Raw genomic sequence first — 15,928 nt, 5'->3', positions numbered from 1 at the left:
TTTAAAATGGGTTGAAATGCCTTTAAGAGAGAAGCCACTCCAGGAAGGGTGTGGGTAGGAGAGGGCACAGGCTGTTTGACGGAGGTGGAAGACACCAGAAGGACGTAAGTACAAGCACAGGATGGTGGAGAGTTAGATTAGAGCCAGTCTTAGGAGACTATGGCAATTGTGCTTAGAAATCTTGACTTTATCACATACCTAACAGGAACCATGGGAAGTTTTTGTGTGGGGGCATTATTTTGTTGGTATTGAGTAATGAAATTGAAAGTATTTGTCAATGAATTTTGAAATCCTGGAGAGAAAAGCTGTAGAAGTGACTCAATATAGTTCATCTAGTTCTTCAATGGCAAAGAATTCCAGTCTTACGAGAGGGTTTCCATCTTTCCTTAGCACGAGCTCTGATGTAAGAAAGGTTCCATCGAAACCAGTTCCTTTTTGGAGAGGGAGCTGGTAGTTTCATAAGGAACTGAACAAAGAATTCCTCCCCCGCCCCAAAAACCCCATGTATATAAGCCAGTTTTATTAGTTGGTGCATTTTTCACAAGTTCTCAAAGTATGCTCAGATTCCACCTCCCTCCCCCTCCATGAAACTAAGGTCTTATACTAATGGGTAGGCAGGAAAACCTGCAGTAGATCTACATAAATAGCCTCTTTCATGTGGCCTCAAAACCTCAGGAGGTGGGCAAGAGTCCCTGAGTCACAAATCTGGCCTAAACTGCTCAGTGGACTGGCTAGGGTGGGCAGAGCAGGGATTAGAAGAAAGGCAGGGCTGACCAGAGGCCCTGCGGGGGTGAGGGCCAGCGGCCGGGTCTGGGACAGAATGCCAGCCGGCCCCCTCACTCACAATGAGGTTAGTATCACATGCCCATCTCTGCCTTCCTCCTGCTATTGTGTGGTGTACTTCCTCAAGGACTGAATTCCAGAGAGGGTCCTTAGCTGCTCTGAGGTCCCCCGAAAGACAGTCTGAGAGCCACTGCGGCGGCCAGCCCTGAGGATACTCCACGGGAAGCTTTTTTCAAGGGTGTGGGTGACACGGGTTATAAGGAGGTAATGCTGTTTGTAGTAGAGCGATAGGGAGTATCTTCTTAAGAGATCCCTGCCAAGTCCGGGAGAGAGATGATGAGACTCCAAACCTAGGCCACGGCAGGGAGAAGAGAAAAGAAGGGCTGGAAGCAAGTGAGGAGATAAATGTTTAGATGTGAAGCTGAAGAAAGAGGGCGGAATTGAGATGATGGGCATTTGGGAGGATGCAGGTTCTAATTTGCACAGAGTAAGACCACAGGGAAAAGAAGTGTCAATGGGGGTGGTGATGGAGGGGAAAAGAACAGTGAGTGATCCATCCTGGCATGACTAGCAAAGAGGTTATTTTTAGGTGTTGGTGACTCATCGAGGAGGTCAAAGTAGAGGATTACAGTTGTCAGCCACATTCAAAAGACCACCGGATGGGAGGTGAGGAGTTAGGGGCAGTCACTGGCTGCATCCCTGCCCACCTTGCCTGGTCCTTTATACACAAACCCAGTGAAGCATCTTAATGGTGCCCACATTGTGACCCTGTCTCAATGATTGAGGAGGCTGAGGGTAGAGGATTAAATGACATGCCCCCATCCCTGGTCCCTAAGGGCTGGAGCGAGTATTCAAACTCTGAGTGCACACACTTAACCATTGTTCATCTCCAGCTTTTGAAATGCTGGGTAGTAAACTGAAGGAGAGATATGCTTGAATATCTTGGTGAGAAAGTGGGATTTAAGTTCAGAGGATATTTTCTCTTTTCATCACTTTGGGTGGCTTTTCCTTCCAAATAAAGTGATTCAGAGTTTCAGAGACACTCATTCAGAAATGACCGTAATGGACATTAGGATTTAAGGTGTTAGAACACATGTGATACTTTTTGTTCGCTGGTTTATTTTTGAATATCGTCATCTAATATCTGGTGCACCATCAGACAATTATATTCTTAAAACAAAAATAATTTACATGGTGCTTTACATAAATAATTTTTTGATGAAAACTATTTTGCTCCCTTTCCATGCTTCTCTCCAAATCAATGGAAATCATTTTAGCATCGTAAGAATAATAGGTAACCTGGCATGATAACTATCTCTGACTGCAACCCTTTAGAGAACATTAGAAACCCCTGGATCCTTCATTTTAAATATTCAGGTTATAATTTAAATGCATGAATAAAACACATCTTAAGTGTCTGCCCTCTCTCCACAGAGGCTGCCCCACCTGGAAAACCAGCAGGAGAGACCTGTAGGTAGAGGGTGGTAGACAGGCCCCTACCTGAGTGTGTGGTTTCTCGCCAAACTTGGCTGACGCTCTTGCAGCATTTCAAAAATGTTAGGCTGGCGAAGAAATGCCACAATCTTGTCATTATATGCTGAAACAGACAAAAGCACAAGTTGTGGTTGAGTCTTCAGCCCAGAGATAATTTTGCTCATGATTGGAAAATGGCAACTAGATACCAGGATTTAACGGAGGAATTGAAAAGGCAGGGAGCAAACTCATCAAAAAATGTAAGCTCTTGAGGGTTTTTTTCTGTGACATAATGGTAGGAGTACTTTTAAAAGATCAAACCCAAAGTGAAGCAGATCTAAGTTAATCATCTTTAATATTCTAGGAACTTAACTGGGTGTTAACTCATCCCCTTGGGAACAGATGGAGAAGAAAATAGATCTTCCAGGAGGGGAGTACTACTCTGTTCTTTCTGACTTCTCTTGCCATTTTGCCACGGCAAAAGATTCTTTATGAGTTCAAAGAAATCCTCTTCTGAGCACTTGCACTTATGACTTTGGCCATCCGTTGATTTCCCAATGGTGATAATGAAAACATCCGAATCCATTTAGACTCTCTCACCTCATTTCCCTTGATACAGGCGGCATGTGTTTTGGAAAGAGGTAGCTGAGGTTAGGAATGGAGACTGTGCCAGTTTATCCCCATACATGCATGGGAAGAGAGGTCTAAAGTAAAAAGTGCACCTAAAAGCAACAAAATCCGTCACCTCATTTAAACTATGCTCTCCTGGGACCCAGCTAACAAATCACTGAATGGAATAAACAAGGCGGGGGGAGGGGAATGACGGTCTGGAAGAGACGGGAGGGAAGAGAGGGAAGGGAAGAGAGAAGGACAAAATGAGGAGGAAGGGAGAGGGAAAAGCGGCAAGTGGGGGGATGGGAACAAAGGATAGGGGTGTGGACTATACCATACGAGAGGAAAAACAAAACACAGAACCCTGAATATTAAAGGAGTCACGATAAGAAACACAAAGCTATCCAGGGGTTCACAAAGCGTGATACATACCCAGTGGTAGTGACTCATGTTGATGTTGGCTTCGAATAGCAGCTACTAGGCTGTGTCCTGGCCTAGCCAGTAGAGAGGCTCCTCTGTTTCTAGAGACTTCTGAGGCCTAATTGCAAAATAAAATTGTTAGCGTTAGAAATCTCAGCCATTTCGGATGAGCTCTGGAAACTAATTTTTCAAAACGAGGGGTAAAAAGGCCCTGACATCACCTCAATTAAAGAAGCAATGAAGTTATAATCCTCAAAGTGATGGAAAATAAGCAAGTTTTAAAAAAATGACTCAGTAGAATGGTCATTAATACACTGAATAGACTAAGAAATATTTCTCATCAGAAATACGTTAAAGAGATGTAAATAAATTCTACATGAATATTACTGGTAAGGTAGGTTTATGACCTTCATCTCTAACAGGCAGCACTGAACTCCGTAACTGAATGTGGAATGGGCTCGTTTTCTTAAATAGTGTTTATTACACTCAAATGGCATTTCTTTGTTTAGTGCCTATTCTTTCGTTCACTGTGCTGGCTACTTCACATAGTATCTCATATCCTCACAGAATTCAGCAAGATAAGCATTATTCACTCCCCTTTACAAATGGGGAATCTGAGGATCAGAGAAAATTAAGTCTTTCCAAAACTTTCAAGTGTAAGAGAGAGAACCAGGATACTTACTGATGACTGATGGCAAAGAATTTTGTTTACTTCCCCATACTACTAGCCTGCATCCAATGTCTTGGTTTGGGTTGGACCTTTTGACATAACTTCATGGAATATGGAATTTGCTTAGCTTAAAACTGATACTTGTGATGATTAACTTTAATTTAGCTTGACTTAAAATGTATATAAATTCCCTAGGTTCTAGAGCATGACAATGAGTTTCTACCATGCTTCCATTCATATTTTCCTCCTTGTAGGACCCTTGCAGGGTAAGCCATTTAAACCAAGGCACCACAATGGAGATTTTCCACATTGGAGTACATTCACCAGATATACTGGGTTTGGTGTAAATTATGACTCATTCTATGATATTCGGCAGAGTAGCCAAAACAGACTTTAAAATATTTAAGAATTTTGAAGATGACATTGTGAGATACTCATAAAGGGCTCAGACATCCAGACAGAAAAAGGAAAGAAAATTCTGAGACCAGAATTCACTCACACAGAATTCACGAGAGGTGATGAGCTCCTATGCTCCAAACCCCAGAAAGGTCCAGGTCAGTCTCAAAGTGGTCACTTAAGACTAGGCCACATGTGATATTGCAGATGACACACTAGGGCAGATGACTTAGGGTTTCCTAATTACAGAAATGGTAATTGCTGGTTTTCCTTTAGGTCCTACTTTCATGTCTCACACAGACAAGAATCATATCCTTCGTATGAGATGTGCTACCAGTTTGCTATCTGTATGTGGCAGTCTTTGAACTGCTCTTCTGGAATTAGTAGGGATACAGATCCATCCTTTTCCTCTCCAGATCCTTCTCCTTGCCCATGGCTCACTTGAGGGACAAGGGAATAGATTTTGTGCCACTCTGGGTGACTTCTCACTTTGATGCCATTAGCACCCAGCTCTGTTCAGTGGGTGTAGCCAGCCACCGACATTTAGACGCCAGCGCTTCTGTAACAGCACTTTCTGGTTATATGGTTATAATGCAAAGTGATGAAAGAAAGGTTTGCTGATGGCTTACATGCAATAGTGAGTCTCATATTTCTTTCTTCTCCATGAATTAATAAATACATAAAGGCTTTCCGGGACTGAAATATCTCTTTTCCTTCAAGGGAAATGTGTCAGTCCACCTTAATGTGTGTTTAAAATATTTTTTGATGCTGTAAAGACAGGAATCTCAAAAAACCCTCAGTTGAAGATTATCCAAGTGATGAATTACAGAGAGAAATTGGGGAAGCAGATAGATTTGAGAGCGGAACTCAAGAAGACTTGGCTGTGCACTGAACCTGGGCGATGCCTGCAGTCACACCCCGAGCAAAAGTGGCTAATTGTCAGTAGTTGTCTGGAAATGAATAAGGCTTTGAAACAGGAAGAGGCTCACTTCTCTTCCTGGGGGGGGGGGGTCATAGGGAATTCAGGTGTTGCAGATATGCCTTAGGGAAAACTGGTGCCTACTTCTGAGGTCACCTACTTACTGGCAAAACTAAGCCAGATTGAAAGACTTCAGAAGCACAGGAAGGTCAGCTACTTTGAAGGCTGAGGGATATGCCACGAGTGAGATGGAGGAAACAACACAGGGTAGCGGTGGGGTTTCTGGGGTCCGCGGGCCACGGAAACGACGGCCAAGAATAGAGGAGGTGATTGTGAAGTGGTACTGGATGGCTTACAGGGGAGAGAAGCTGAGAACGGGAGGGCTGAATAGAAACGTGCTTCTCCAGCCAGGGGCCAGGAATTTACAGGGATGGAGACAATTCAGGTAGGGCTAAGGAAGGCTCTAATATTCTAAGATTGCGTAGAACTTGGTATGTACTAGGATCTTTGTGGCCCAGAAGTGGTACTCAATGCTCCATCCTGAGGGATGTCTGACATCAACTGAGTGACCGATTTGGATCTCACTGCGAACATGATGCTAACACTTGCTTTCCTAACTACTGAAAATACCTAGAAGAATGGCGTTCCTATTTAAAACCAAGATGATATGACTCACTGAATTCCCCAGAATTTGACATTTTGTCTCACTGAGGTTTTCAGGCAGGGCTGTGTGTGTGGGTGAGAGGGTGAGAGAGAGACAGAGAGAAGAGAACCCCATGTGACTACTTTTAAGATTTCTTTCCCTTTTGATGTTGAGATAGCTTCAATCATAATTGCAAATGTGCAAACTTCAAACATTTAGCTCTCCAGACAACACGAAATAGATATGCTCAGAAAATAGTTTTCAGTGACTGGTAAACAAGCTTCTCTTCTGTGTTGCAACTTGGAAATGTAAATTGGTGGTTTTAAAAAAATCTGTGATTGCAAATTGTAGGTTTTAGACTGAATTTGGGTTAATAATCAGCTAATGCTCTCTTGAAAACACTGGAGACCTGATGATAAAAAAGAGCGAGTTCAGGGGAAAAGCCCAAGGGATGAATTTACGTTCATCTCTCGATTCCTTCTGTACTCTAAAAATGGAGAATTAACAAAGTTTGGAAAGCAAAGAGAGATCTATGTTTGAGTTTTTCAACATATTTATAATAGTAAAAAGTGGGTGATAAACAGAATGTCCAGAGAAAGGCTTGAGTCAAATTATGGCAAATCCATATGATAAAGTATAGCAGAATTCTAATGGCATAGAAACTATCCACAATGTACTATAATGGTAAAGGAAGATACAGAACCATAGACAGTGTGATTCAATTGTTTACTTCTATGTTCACCAGGAATTGTCTCCAGATGGGGGACTGTACCTGCCTTTTAACTTCTTTTCCATCTGTGCTTGTATTTTCTCCACTCATTATACACTGTTTATAATTCAAAAGTGTATTGTCACAGGTGTCTGAATTTTACAAACTTCCAAACAAACTGTAACCAAGTACAGGTTACATGGAATCAAGAGGGAAACTACCGATTTTAAAACACAGTGCAAAAGCTACCCTCCCCAAAGGGCAGCTTCCTGCATGATGGCCTCTGTCATCAGAGCTGATGCAATCACTTTTGTCGTAAGAACAGCTCACTGCAAAGAATGACTCACGGTGACTTCTGCTTTGAGAGTGAAAAGTCAATTTTCTTTCCTGCCAGACTCCTGCCCTTTCCTTGAGGCAATTACTGTTAAGCATTTTTATGTGTACCCTCCCAGAAATTTTCTTTCACTAATGACTTTCTAACCTGACCAAGATAAGGTGGTGAAAGAAATTAACATTATGTGTTCTGCTATCCTTCCTTATTAATGTTAATTTATACTGCAAACTGCAGTATAAACAAGACAAAATTTGACCTTCCGTGATTTCCTTACTGATAGAGAGATGGGATCCAATATTTATGGCCCCATGTGCCCCTTCCATTTATCTATGTCCAATTCCATTTGGACACTATGGAAGAAACCAAGCCTGTTTTGTTGGTACTTAAATATATTGCACACAGATGTGCCACTGTATTAAAATGCATGTTAGGGCTTCCCTGGTGGCGCAGTGGTTGAGAGTTCGCCTGCCGATGCAGGCGACACGGGTTTGTGCCCCGGTCCGGGAGGATCCCACATGCTGCGGAGCGGCTGGGCCCATGAGCCATGGCCGCTGAGCCTGCGTGTCCGGAACCTGTGCTCTGCAACGGGAGAGGCCAAGCAGTGAGAGGCCCGCGTACCGCAAAAAAAAAAAAAATGCATGTTAAAGTGTCAAATAATGATCTTTTTATGCATAAAATCAAATATTCCTGACAACTGCTTTCAGGAAATGGCCTGAACAATTTTCAGGTGAGGTAAAGGCTAATTCAAAAGATGTTGAGCAGGGTCTCTATTAATAACCTATTGTTGTGGTTTTGAGGGGAATTTTTACCATTTAGGATCTTGAATATAGAAATTGATTTTGTTTTTTGCCTCGCCGCACGGCATGTCGGGGTCCTAGTTCCCCGACCAGGGATCGAGCCCACGCCCCCTGCAGTGGAAGCGCGGAGTCCCAACCACTGGACCTCCAGGGAAGTCCCTAGACACTGATTTTAATTCCATCCTTAAATGCAATGGATAAAAAAGATCAACCCCTGGGTAACACTCAAAAAATGGCTCACAAAGGTGAACAGAAGAAAAAACTGGTTCCTAAAGTTGAGGTCTAAGAAACATCTATAGTGAGTTCCCCATTGCCCATGAGAGGTGACACAGAAAAATCGCAGATTATGGAAACAGTTCACTGATATTCCTGAGTCTCATATTTCCGTCTGCTTAGCTGTCATTTCTAATCGGCTCTCCTACTGTTTCCATACTCATCAACTTACCTAAAGGCACACCTACCAGCCTCCCCACCTGGCTTTCCTGCTCATCTTACCTGTGAGCTGTTTTGGGGACTGTGGGTCAAGCCTCACAGACTCTAAGAACCACAGAGCTGGAAGGGGCTTTAGTGGCCATCCAGTCCCCTTGTCTCCAGATGCAGACGGGGAAACTGAGGCCCCGGAAAGGGAAGGAAGGCGCAATGGCACACAGCACCTCTGCGGAGAAGCCACAGCTGGGACTCCCATCTGCTAACGCAAGTCCCAGGTACCCCTCCTCCACAGCCCTCGACTCCCCTGAGGTTTTGCTGTCTCTTCGTCACCCCAGCTTAGGGCCTCATCACCTCCTACCCGGTCTGGGGCAGTGGCCTCTCATGGCCTTTCTCTCTCAAATCTCTCTGTGCCACAATTCTGCCTCTTCTTGGCTGTCACTGTCTTCTTTAAAAATATGAGTTTATACTGGACTGGGAGTTGGGAAATCTGGACTTTGGTCCTGAACTCCCTGGGTGACTTGAGCTCTTGATATTTCAGTGTACTTGACTGTGAAATACGATTCTTAACTGGAGTGGAATTACCATCTAGGAGTGTTTGGAGATGCTCAGGGCTATTTTGTTTTGTTTTTGTTTTTGTTGTCATAGTAACTGGTGAGGCGGGGACATTCCTGAAATTTAATGGATGGGACCAGGAGAAAAGATCCTGCAATGGCAAGGGATGCTTTCACGCATCCGAGAACTGTCATCCCAAATTGTCAATAGTCTTCTCCTTTGGAGAAGCAATGGGCGAACTGATCTCTAAAAGCCCATTTTTACATATCAATCATCATATTCTTCTTCTCAAATTCATTCAATGGACTCATAAAAAAGTCCCAGCTCTTCTACGTGGCATTCAAAGCTTTCCAAAATTCAAGACAAAAACCAAGTGAAAACGTACTATTCTGGTCACAGTGAACTATTTATTCCTCGTCTTTCTGCAGACCTTTCTCAATCCCACCTCGGCACTGACGCTTGTGCCGTGCTCTCTGTGGGGCTGTCCTTCCTCTGTCTTTGTACTTAGCTAGGTTTTACCGATTTTTCTAGGTCTAGGTCAAGTACCTTCTTTTAAAAGATACTTTTCCTTGGCCTCTTTTGAACTGTGGCATCTGTCCTAACGTCTCTCTTGGCACTCAGTCGTATTCTAATTTCTCCTGTTACCTAACTCTGTGTGTGTTTTTGGCCTGGCTTCAAAAATAGAATACAAATTTCTCCAGGACAGGGATCGTATCTCATACATCTTTGCACTTCACAGTGCTCATGGCAGGCCATGCACTTAATCAATGTTTGGGGCACAGCAAACACAATTAGCATTTCTGCCACACCCCTCTCTCTATTTTTATACCCAGGTCCTCCTGACTCCTCAGTCCCTAGGCTGTGCGTTCTCACAGCAGGTATTTGTTTTCACAGAGGCTGGGTCTCTGTTTTCTCTGGTGCGCTGCCTCTGGGTCAGATATCCTCTGCCTCCCAGCTTCTCTCTTGGTTGCTTTCTTGGTTTTCCCTTGTGTCAGTGAAAAGCTGCCAGCAGAGAGAGGTTGGGCAGAGAGATGAGAGGGGTTTAAAAACCTGACGGACAGTCAGTTGGAGACTGAATGAATTAGGAGGCAACCAGATGGCTGAGGCACACTGACACCCTTTTGTCATCATGTGTTAGACTTTCTTGGCTTGATTCAGACGGCATTTTGTTATTAATATTGATATTCAACGTGACTGTGTTTGGGCTAGTCAATCACATCAAATAAACGTTTTGGAACAGGGAATGCAAGTAATGCTCACGATCTTAATCTTGTTCTTTCAACAGGAAGGCTCTAATATTTACATTTTCGGGTTAATTTCGTATATGTGTAACAGATCTATATGTTTAGGGTTTTCACTGAGTGATTGACTTTAAAAAAAAATGAACCGTGGTGGATCTGTCTGCGGTACCGAGCTTCTTTTATCTTATGCAGTTACTCTATGTTAACACTGAAATTACCTTAATAATATTAAATATTAAAATTAAATAAATTAAAATTAAATAATATTAAAAATAAATATTAAATATTTAAATACATTAAAATGGCATATTTCAAGTTGATGCAGAATTTTGAATTTATCCGTTATCATATGAAGACAATACATCTTGAAATTTCTGACGTGTTATAAAAGGGAGGGGGACTATACGTGTTGAGCTGAGAAGTGGAGGCTTGGCTTTCTGTAGCCTGTGAACGTGTCTGCCGCTGAGTGCCTGGTATCTGAAGCGTCCTGAAACCCACAAAACCCTTGGGGAGGTATAATACTCCCTCTCTGCATGGTCACATACAGATATTACGTATATGCAGAAAGAGTTAACATGCTTTCAGAGGCATCCTAAAACAATGATATTTAAGATGACTCCATGAAAGAAAAATTCAATTTATCACACTGGCCTTAAACCATGAGTACCCTTGGTTGGAAATAGTTACGTTTCTCAGTGTATACAGATGAGTCCCCCGAAAAACCAGTGAAGATTTTCTTTTTGTGCACTAAGCTTTCATTAAAACAACAAGCTCTTCCCTTGAGACTCATGTTTATTCTCTGGAGGCTGTCAGGTAGATGGTTATTTTCTGTTTCTCCAGAGACGTCCACTGTGGCTCTCCCTGGAATGACTCTCTGTGGGACCGCATAGATATATTTCTTTGCTCCCTATACCACTTTCTTCATTTTTTAACCTCACGGTAATCTAACTCTACAAGCTGCTTCATGGGAAATGGTTTTCAGAGCCCACACCTCCTGAGATCCTGGTGGTTTGTATGAAAAGAAGGTGTAGCTATTCGGGAAATGTCAGTGAGGACATAAAGGGATTTGCTCATTTTAATATCAAGAGCTGATTAGCGATAGAAGAGAGCTATGTTTTGAGTTTTGGTTTGAGAAAGGAGAACAGGAAAGGGTATGGGATATAGAAACAGGAATTCAGAAAGGCAAGGAACCTGATGTTTAAGAAAGGGGGCAGCCTTTTAGGTTGTTACGTAATATTGAGCAGTATTCCCTGTGCTATAGGAAAAGAATTTGAAAAAGAATAGATACATGTATATGTATAACTGAATCACTTTGCTATATACCTGAAACTAACACAACATTGTTAATCAACTATACTCCATATAAAATAAAAAGTTAAAAAAAAAAAAAAAAGAAAGGGGGCAGCCTTTCACGGCCCAGCAGAAGATAATCATGTCGAGTGAAAGAAAATATAAATCAGGGAAGAGCAGATGGTAGGGTGGGAACAGAGTATTCATGTGGCCCAGTTGATTCCCCCAGTTTTCGGTCCACGAATGCATTACTGAAGTCTTTTCCAGGATCCAGGGAGAGGTAGAAGTTTAAATGCAGTCATATGCTGCCTAGCACTTCCACGGTCTTTTAAGAATTTACATGTGACCAGTGGGCCTGAGGAAGCACCTCTCCAGTCATAAGTGTAGGGATGCATTTTCAGTCTCCTTTAAACTAGATCAATTTTTCAGTAGCGTGATTGTGTAGGACAAAAGAGGAGGCAGAAGGAAGGCAATCTGAAGATGGGTCTAGGGCACAAAGTGGGTGCCCCGAGTCCTCATGCACTCTGCTAAAGAGCATATGGATATGGCTCAGCTCCTGGAGGAACAGACAACCCTAGATCCTGGCTCCACCAGCAGAGGTAGAGTCCATGGTCCTGTGAACGGTGGGGCAGGGGGAGAGGGGTTTACCTCTCCAGCGCTGTAACTTCGGAGTCTCTGGAGGTGCTGTCGATGTGTCAGATGGTTGGGAAGACGCCCATTCTGAAGAGGGATTCGGGGGTCAATGAAAGTGGTAGCTCGACTGTTGTGGTCCACGAAGAAAGACTATGGACAGACCAGGAAAGAGCACATGCATGAGAACCAGCCAAATGAAGCCAGTGATACCAGGGCTCAGTCATCATGTTTACGTGTGTCCCTCCTTTTCATCTACTCAAAACTAGATGGAAGATGTGCCTCTGCTGCTGCTTGCTCAGCAGTTCAAAGAAGCAACGCCAGTCGCTGATAATCACTTTACACGGTGGAGTCATGGAACAGTGAGCATAACACCTTACCTATCATGGAAAATAAGAGAAATAGAGCCTTTCATGGATAAAAGTCATTCTAGTAATTAATCATTTGTAGAGCATTTTGTTTATTTTTTAAATAAATGCTCTTTTTTTTGATTATAGGATTAGCATAGTCTCACGGAGAAAAAAACTTGAAAAGGATAAAAACGTGGGAAGAAGGTAGCTAAAACCATCCCAAATATTACAATCTAAAGGTAATTGCCGAAATATTTTGGTGAATGTTTTCCATTTTTTTCTCTTCCTATGCAAATATACAAATATATACATACCTTCCCACATCAGCACCTACAATTTTGTTGTAAGATTTTTTCACCTATTATTTTATGAGCCTTTTCCTATGTTATTAAGTATTCTTTTAACACAGAATTTTATTGATTATATGGTGTTCAGTTTGATGAATGCATAATAATTAATTTCAGTACCCTCTATCATTGGACACTTGACTTTTTACTGTTTTATAATAATGCTTCAATAAACACTCTTGTGTATAAATCTTTGTGGCATGTCTGATTAGTGTATAAGTTCCAATATATGACAAAAGTCATTCTTTAAAACTAAAATTAGTTACCTTTCACAAAAGAGAAAATTAATACTTATTTTTTTTTTCTTTTACAAAACCTTCTGTACTAGAAAATAATCTTTCAAATACTCTCTTCTGAGCAAAGTGTAATATTTGGTAACGATATCTTTGCCTTAAATGACCTCAACCAGTGCTTGTTTTAGACATGTTCAGGTGTCACCTGACAGAAGTAGGCCAAGAAATATTATACAGATTTAGAAATTATTCTTGGGGAATATGAGCTTATGATTTAAAGTACTGTAAACAAGACTCATTGTAAACCAATCTTTTAAAAAGCTTTATAAAATGTCATACAGGAAGTGGGTTTCATTAGGGAGATCAAAAATACTCACAGATACTAATCATGTGAATTAGTATCTGTGCCTGGTAATAAAATTTCCCAGAACAGCTTCCCACATAGAGCCAAAAAAGAGCTGTATGTCCAACAACAGAGGGGACTGAAATGATGTCCCCTGAAACACCGTGTTAGATGCTCAAAAAATGATGCCAGTGAGATAAAAAAAAAACAAGAATCTGAATAAGAATGCAATGTGAGTGGGAAAAAACCCAACATTTATCAACATGTTTACATGAGATTTTAAACACGCAAGTATAAGCTAAATTAGTGTATAGTAAAAGGAGACATTATTCAACTATATGTCAAAGTTTATAAATTAAAGTTAAATGGGTTCCTTATATATATGTATATGTGGTAATTTTTTAGTATAAATTCCTAAAAGGTGAGTTAATTACTGGGTTAAAAGTTAGGATAACATTTATGTTTATTGATCCATATTAACAAACTACCTTCACAAGAGCCGGACATATTTGTCATCTTACCAAAAGTCCATGAACCATTTTCACGGACTTTGCCAGTGCTGAGTATTGGAAAGAACTCTTAGAAATGTTGAATGGTAAATAATGATGAATTATAAGGGAAGCCAAACATTTTCTCCTAAGTTTATTTGTCAATTTCTTCATTGGAGTGTTGTCTACTTTGCCTTTTCCCTTTTTTGTTGTTAGGATGTTAAGATTTTCTTTAATTTAAACGTGCTTACTCATGTGCCTTCACACTGCTTTTGATTTTCGTTGGCTTTGTTTTTTAATACACAGAATTTTTTAGGTTCTTATGTATACAAATCTCTCAATTATTTCTCTCTAGCTAGAGGTCAGTTAAATGCTTAATTATATTTTTCTAGCTTTATTTTTGGTGGGTTAATTGTTTCTGGAAACTTGTTTTGGTATGATGTGAAGTTGTAATTGGATTTTTTTCTCCAAGGGCTTATTTTTCTAAATCACCCATTCCCTATCGTTTCATTAAATATAAATTCTTATAAATACCATGGTGTGTTTCAGGAATATTTTATCTGTTCCAATGGTCTGTGGGAGTTTCACTGTTCCAATTATTAATGTCTGTAGGGCAAGTTTCCTCTTATTATTTATCTTTTCCAAAATTTTCTTAGGTATTCTTGCCTGTTTATTTCACTTTTCCAGATGAACTGATATTAATTTTATTAATTTCCAAAATAGTTTTAACTGGCAAATAATGATAATTTTGTCTCCTTTTTTACAAGGGCTCTTTTACCTTTTACCTCCTTTTTTTGTAATACATGCAAGAACTTCCAAAACAATGTTAAATAAGATACGGCCGCTGCAATCTTCTTGTTCTGTATTTTGATAGGAAAACTTACTAGGGTCCAATTGTAAAACAGGACATGGTTCATTATGTTAAGGGAGCCTTTATTTTGTCATGAAAACACACTTACTTTCCTACTTTTCTAAGACTATGTTTTATTTTTAAAACATAAATGTGTATTTCATTTTTATCAAGTACTTTTCTAGTATTTCTTAAAATGATCAACTGATATTCCTCCTATAAACTATTGGTTAAAATATTAGAGATAATAGATTAACTAGTAGTAAATGACCCTTATATCTTTGGGAGAAAACCTATTTAATTGTGGTGGGTCATTCTTTTAATATACTGTCAAATTCAACTTCATTTTAATTTTTTTAATTTGTTTTTTAATTTTTGTTTCAAAAGCATTTATTTATTTTTTGTTATGCTAATTACAGTCTTCACCAAATAGAGTATAAACTTGTATCTGCTAGGACAGTGTTTTACTTATCTCTAAACCGCTCATGCTGTGGCACTGTATTAGGTATAATACATAACTCAACAATTTGTGAGCACAATTCATGAATGCATGACATGAGAACTTTGATTCCAAACACTTCATTTTTAAATATGAGCTTTTTGGAACTCAAGTGAATTTTGTGTATAGTTTTTTTAAAAATTCAGATTTCCCTAGTTCTACTTGTACTCATCTGTTACGTTTAGTTTTACACAATTTAATCATGTTCATGTATCCACCACCACAGTCAAGATACTGAACAGTTCAATCACCATAAGGACCCTTCATGGGGCCCTTTCCAATTACACTTACCTCCCTTCCTTATTCCTCTACCCCATTCCATCCTTGACCCCTAGCCAATAACTGTTCTCCATTTCTGAATTTTTGTCACCTCAAGAATGCTATAAAAATGGAATCATACAGTATGTAACCTTTTGAGATTGACTTTTTTCACTTAATATAATTTCTGTGAGATTCATCCAAGTTGTTACATGTATCAGCAGTTCATCCTTTTTTTTTCACTGCTGATTACTTTTCTATGGTATGGATGTACTAAATTTGTGGCAACAGTTTTTGCTTTCCGCCTAGTTTCATAAGCAAAGTTATAATGGCTTCATGAAATAAACTATGCAGTTTCCATTTTTTCCCATGTTCTGGAGTAGAGCATGAAGATATCTGGGAGTGGGAAATGCATTCACTGATACATTCTCCAAATTATTCTATAAGTCTATTCAATTTTTTATATTTACCAAGTCAAATGTATATGAATATATATATAATATGTAAATTATTCATTTCTTCTAGATTTTCTGTGATATCAAACATTTATTGAACTATTTGTTAAATAAAGAAAGAAATGTATTTTCTTTTTTCCTTTTAAAAATTTCCCTGCACCTGCTACATCTCATTTTGTTGATTTTATTTACTATTTATCTCTCTTC

The 15,928-nt window shown here is 40.1% G+C and overlaps 1 protein-coding gene across 8 annotated transcripts in view; it reads right to left on the bottom strand.

Moving 5' to 3' along the window:
- HECW1 (HECT, C2 and WW domain containing E3 ubiquitin protein ligase 1) overlaps positions 1-15,928 on the bottom strand; it is a 479,149-nt gene that overhangs the window by 68,698 nt on the left and 394,523 nt on the right. For all 8 annotated transcript variants that reach the window (XM_060304845.1, XM_060304844.1, XM_060304842.1 and 5 more), the window contains 3 exons: positions 11,917-12,051; positions 3,301-3,406; positions 2,284-2,380 (listed from right to left, as the gene is read on the bottom strand). In XM_060304845.1, the coding sequence (XP_060160828.1) occupies positions 2,284-2,380; positions 3,301-3,406; positions 11,917-12,051 (338 nt within the window). The remainder of the gene's footprint in view (positions 1-2,283; positions 2,381-3,300; positions 3,407-11,916; positions 12,052-15,928) is intronic.

The sequence above is a fragment of the Globicephala melas genome, chromosome 9 (genome assembly GCF_963455315.2).
Source record: "Globicephala melas chromosome 9, mGloMel1.2, whole genome shotgun sequence".
Lineage (NCBI taxonomy): Eukaryota > Metazoa > Chordata > Mammalia > Artiodactyla > Delphinidae > Globicephala > Globicephala melas.
Note: the sequence above shows the minus strand (reverse complement) of the source record. Positions and strands in the feature narration are given on the sequence as shown.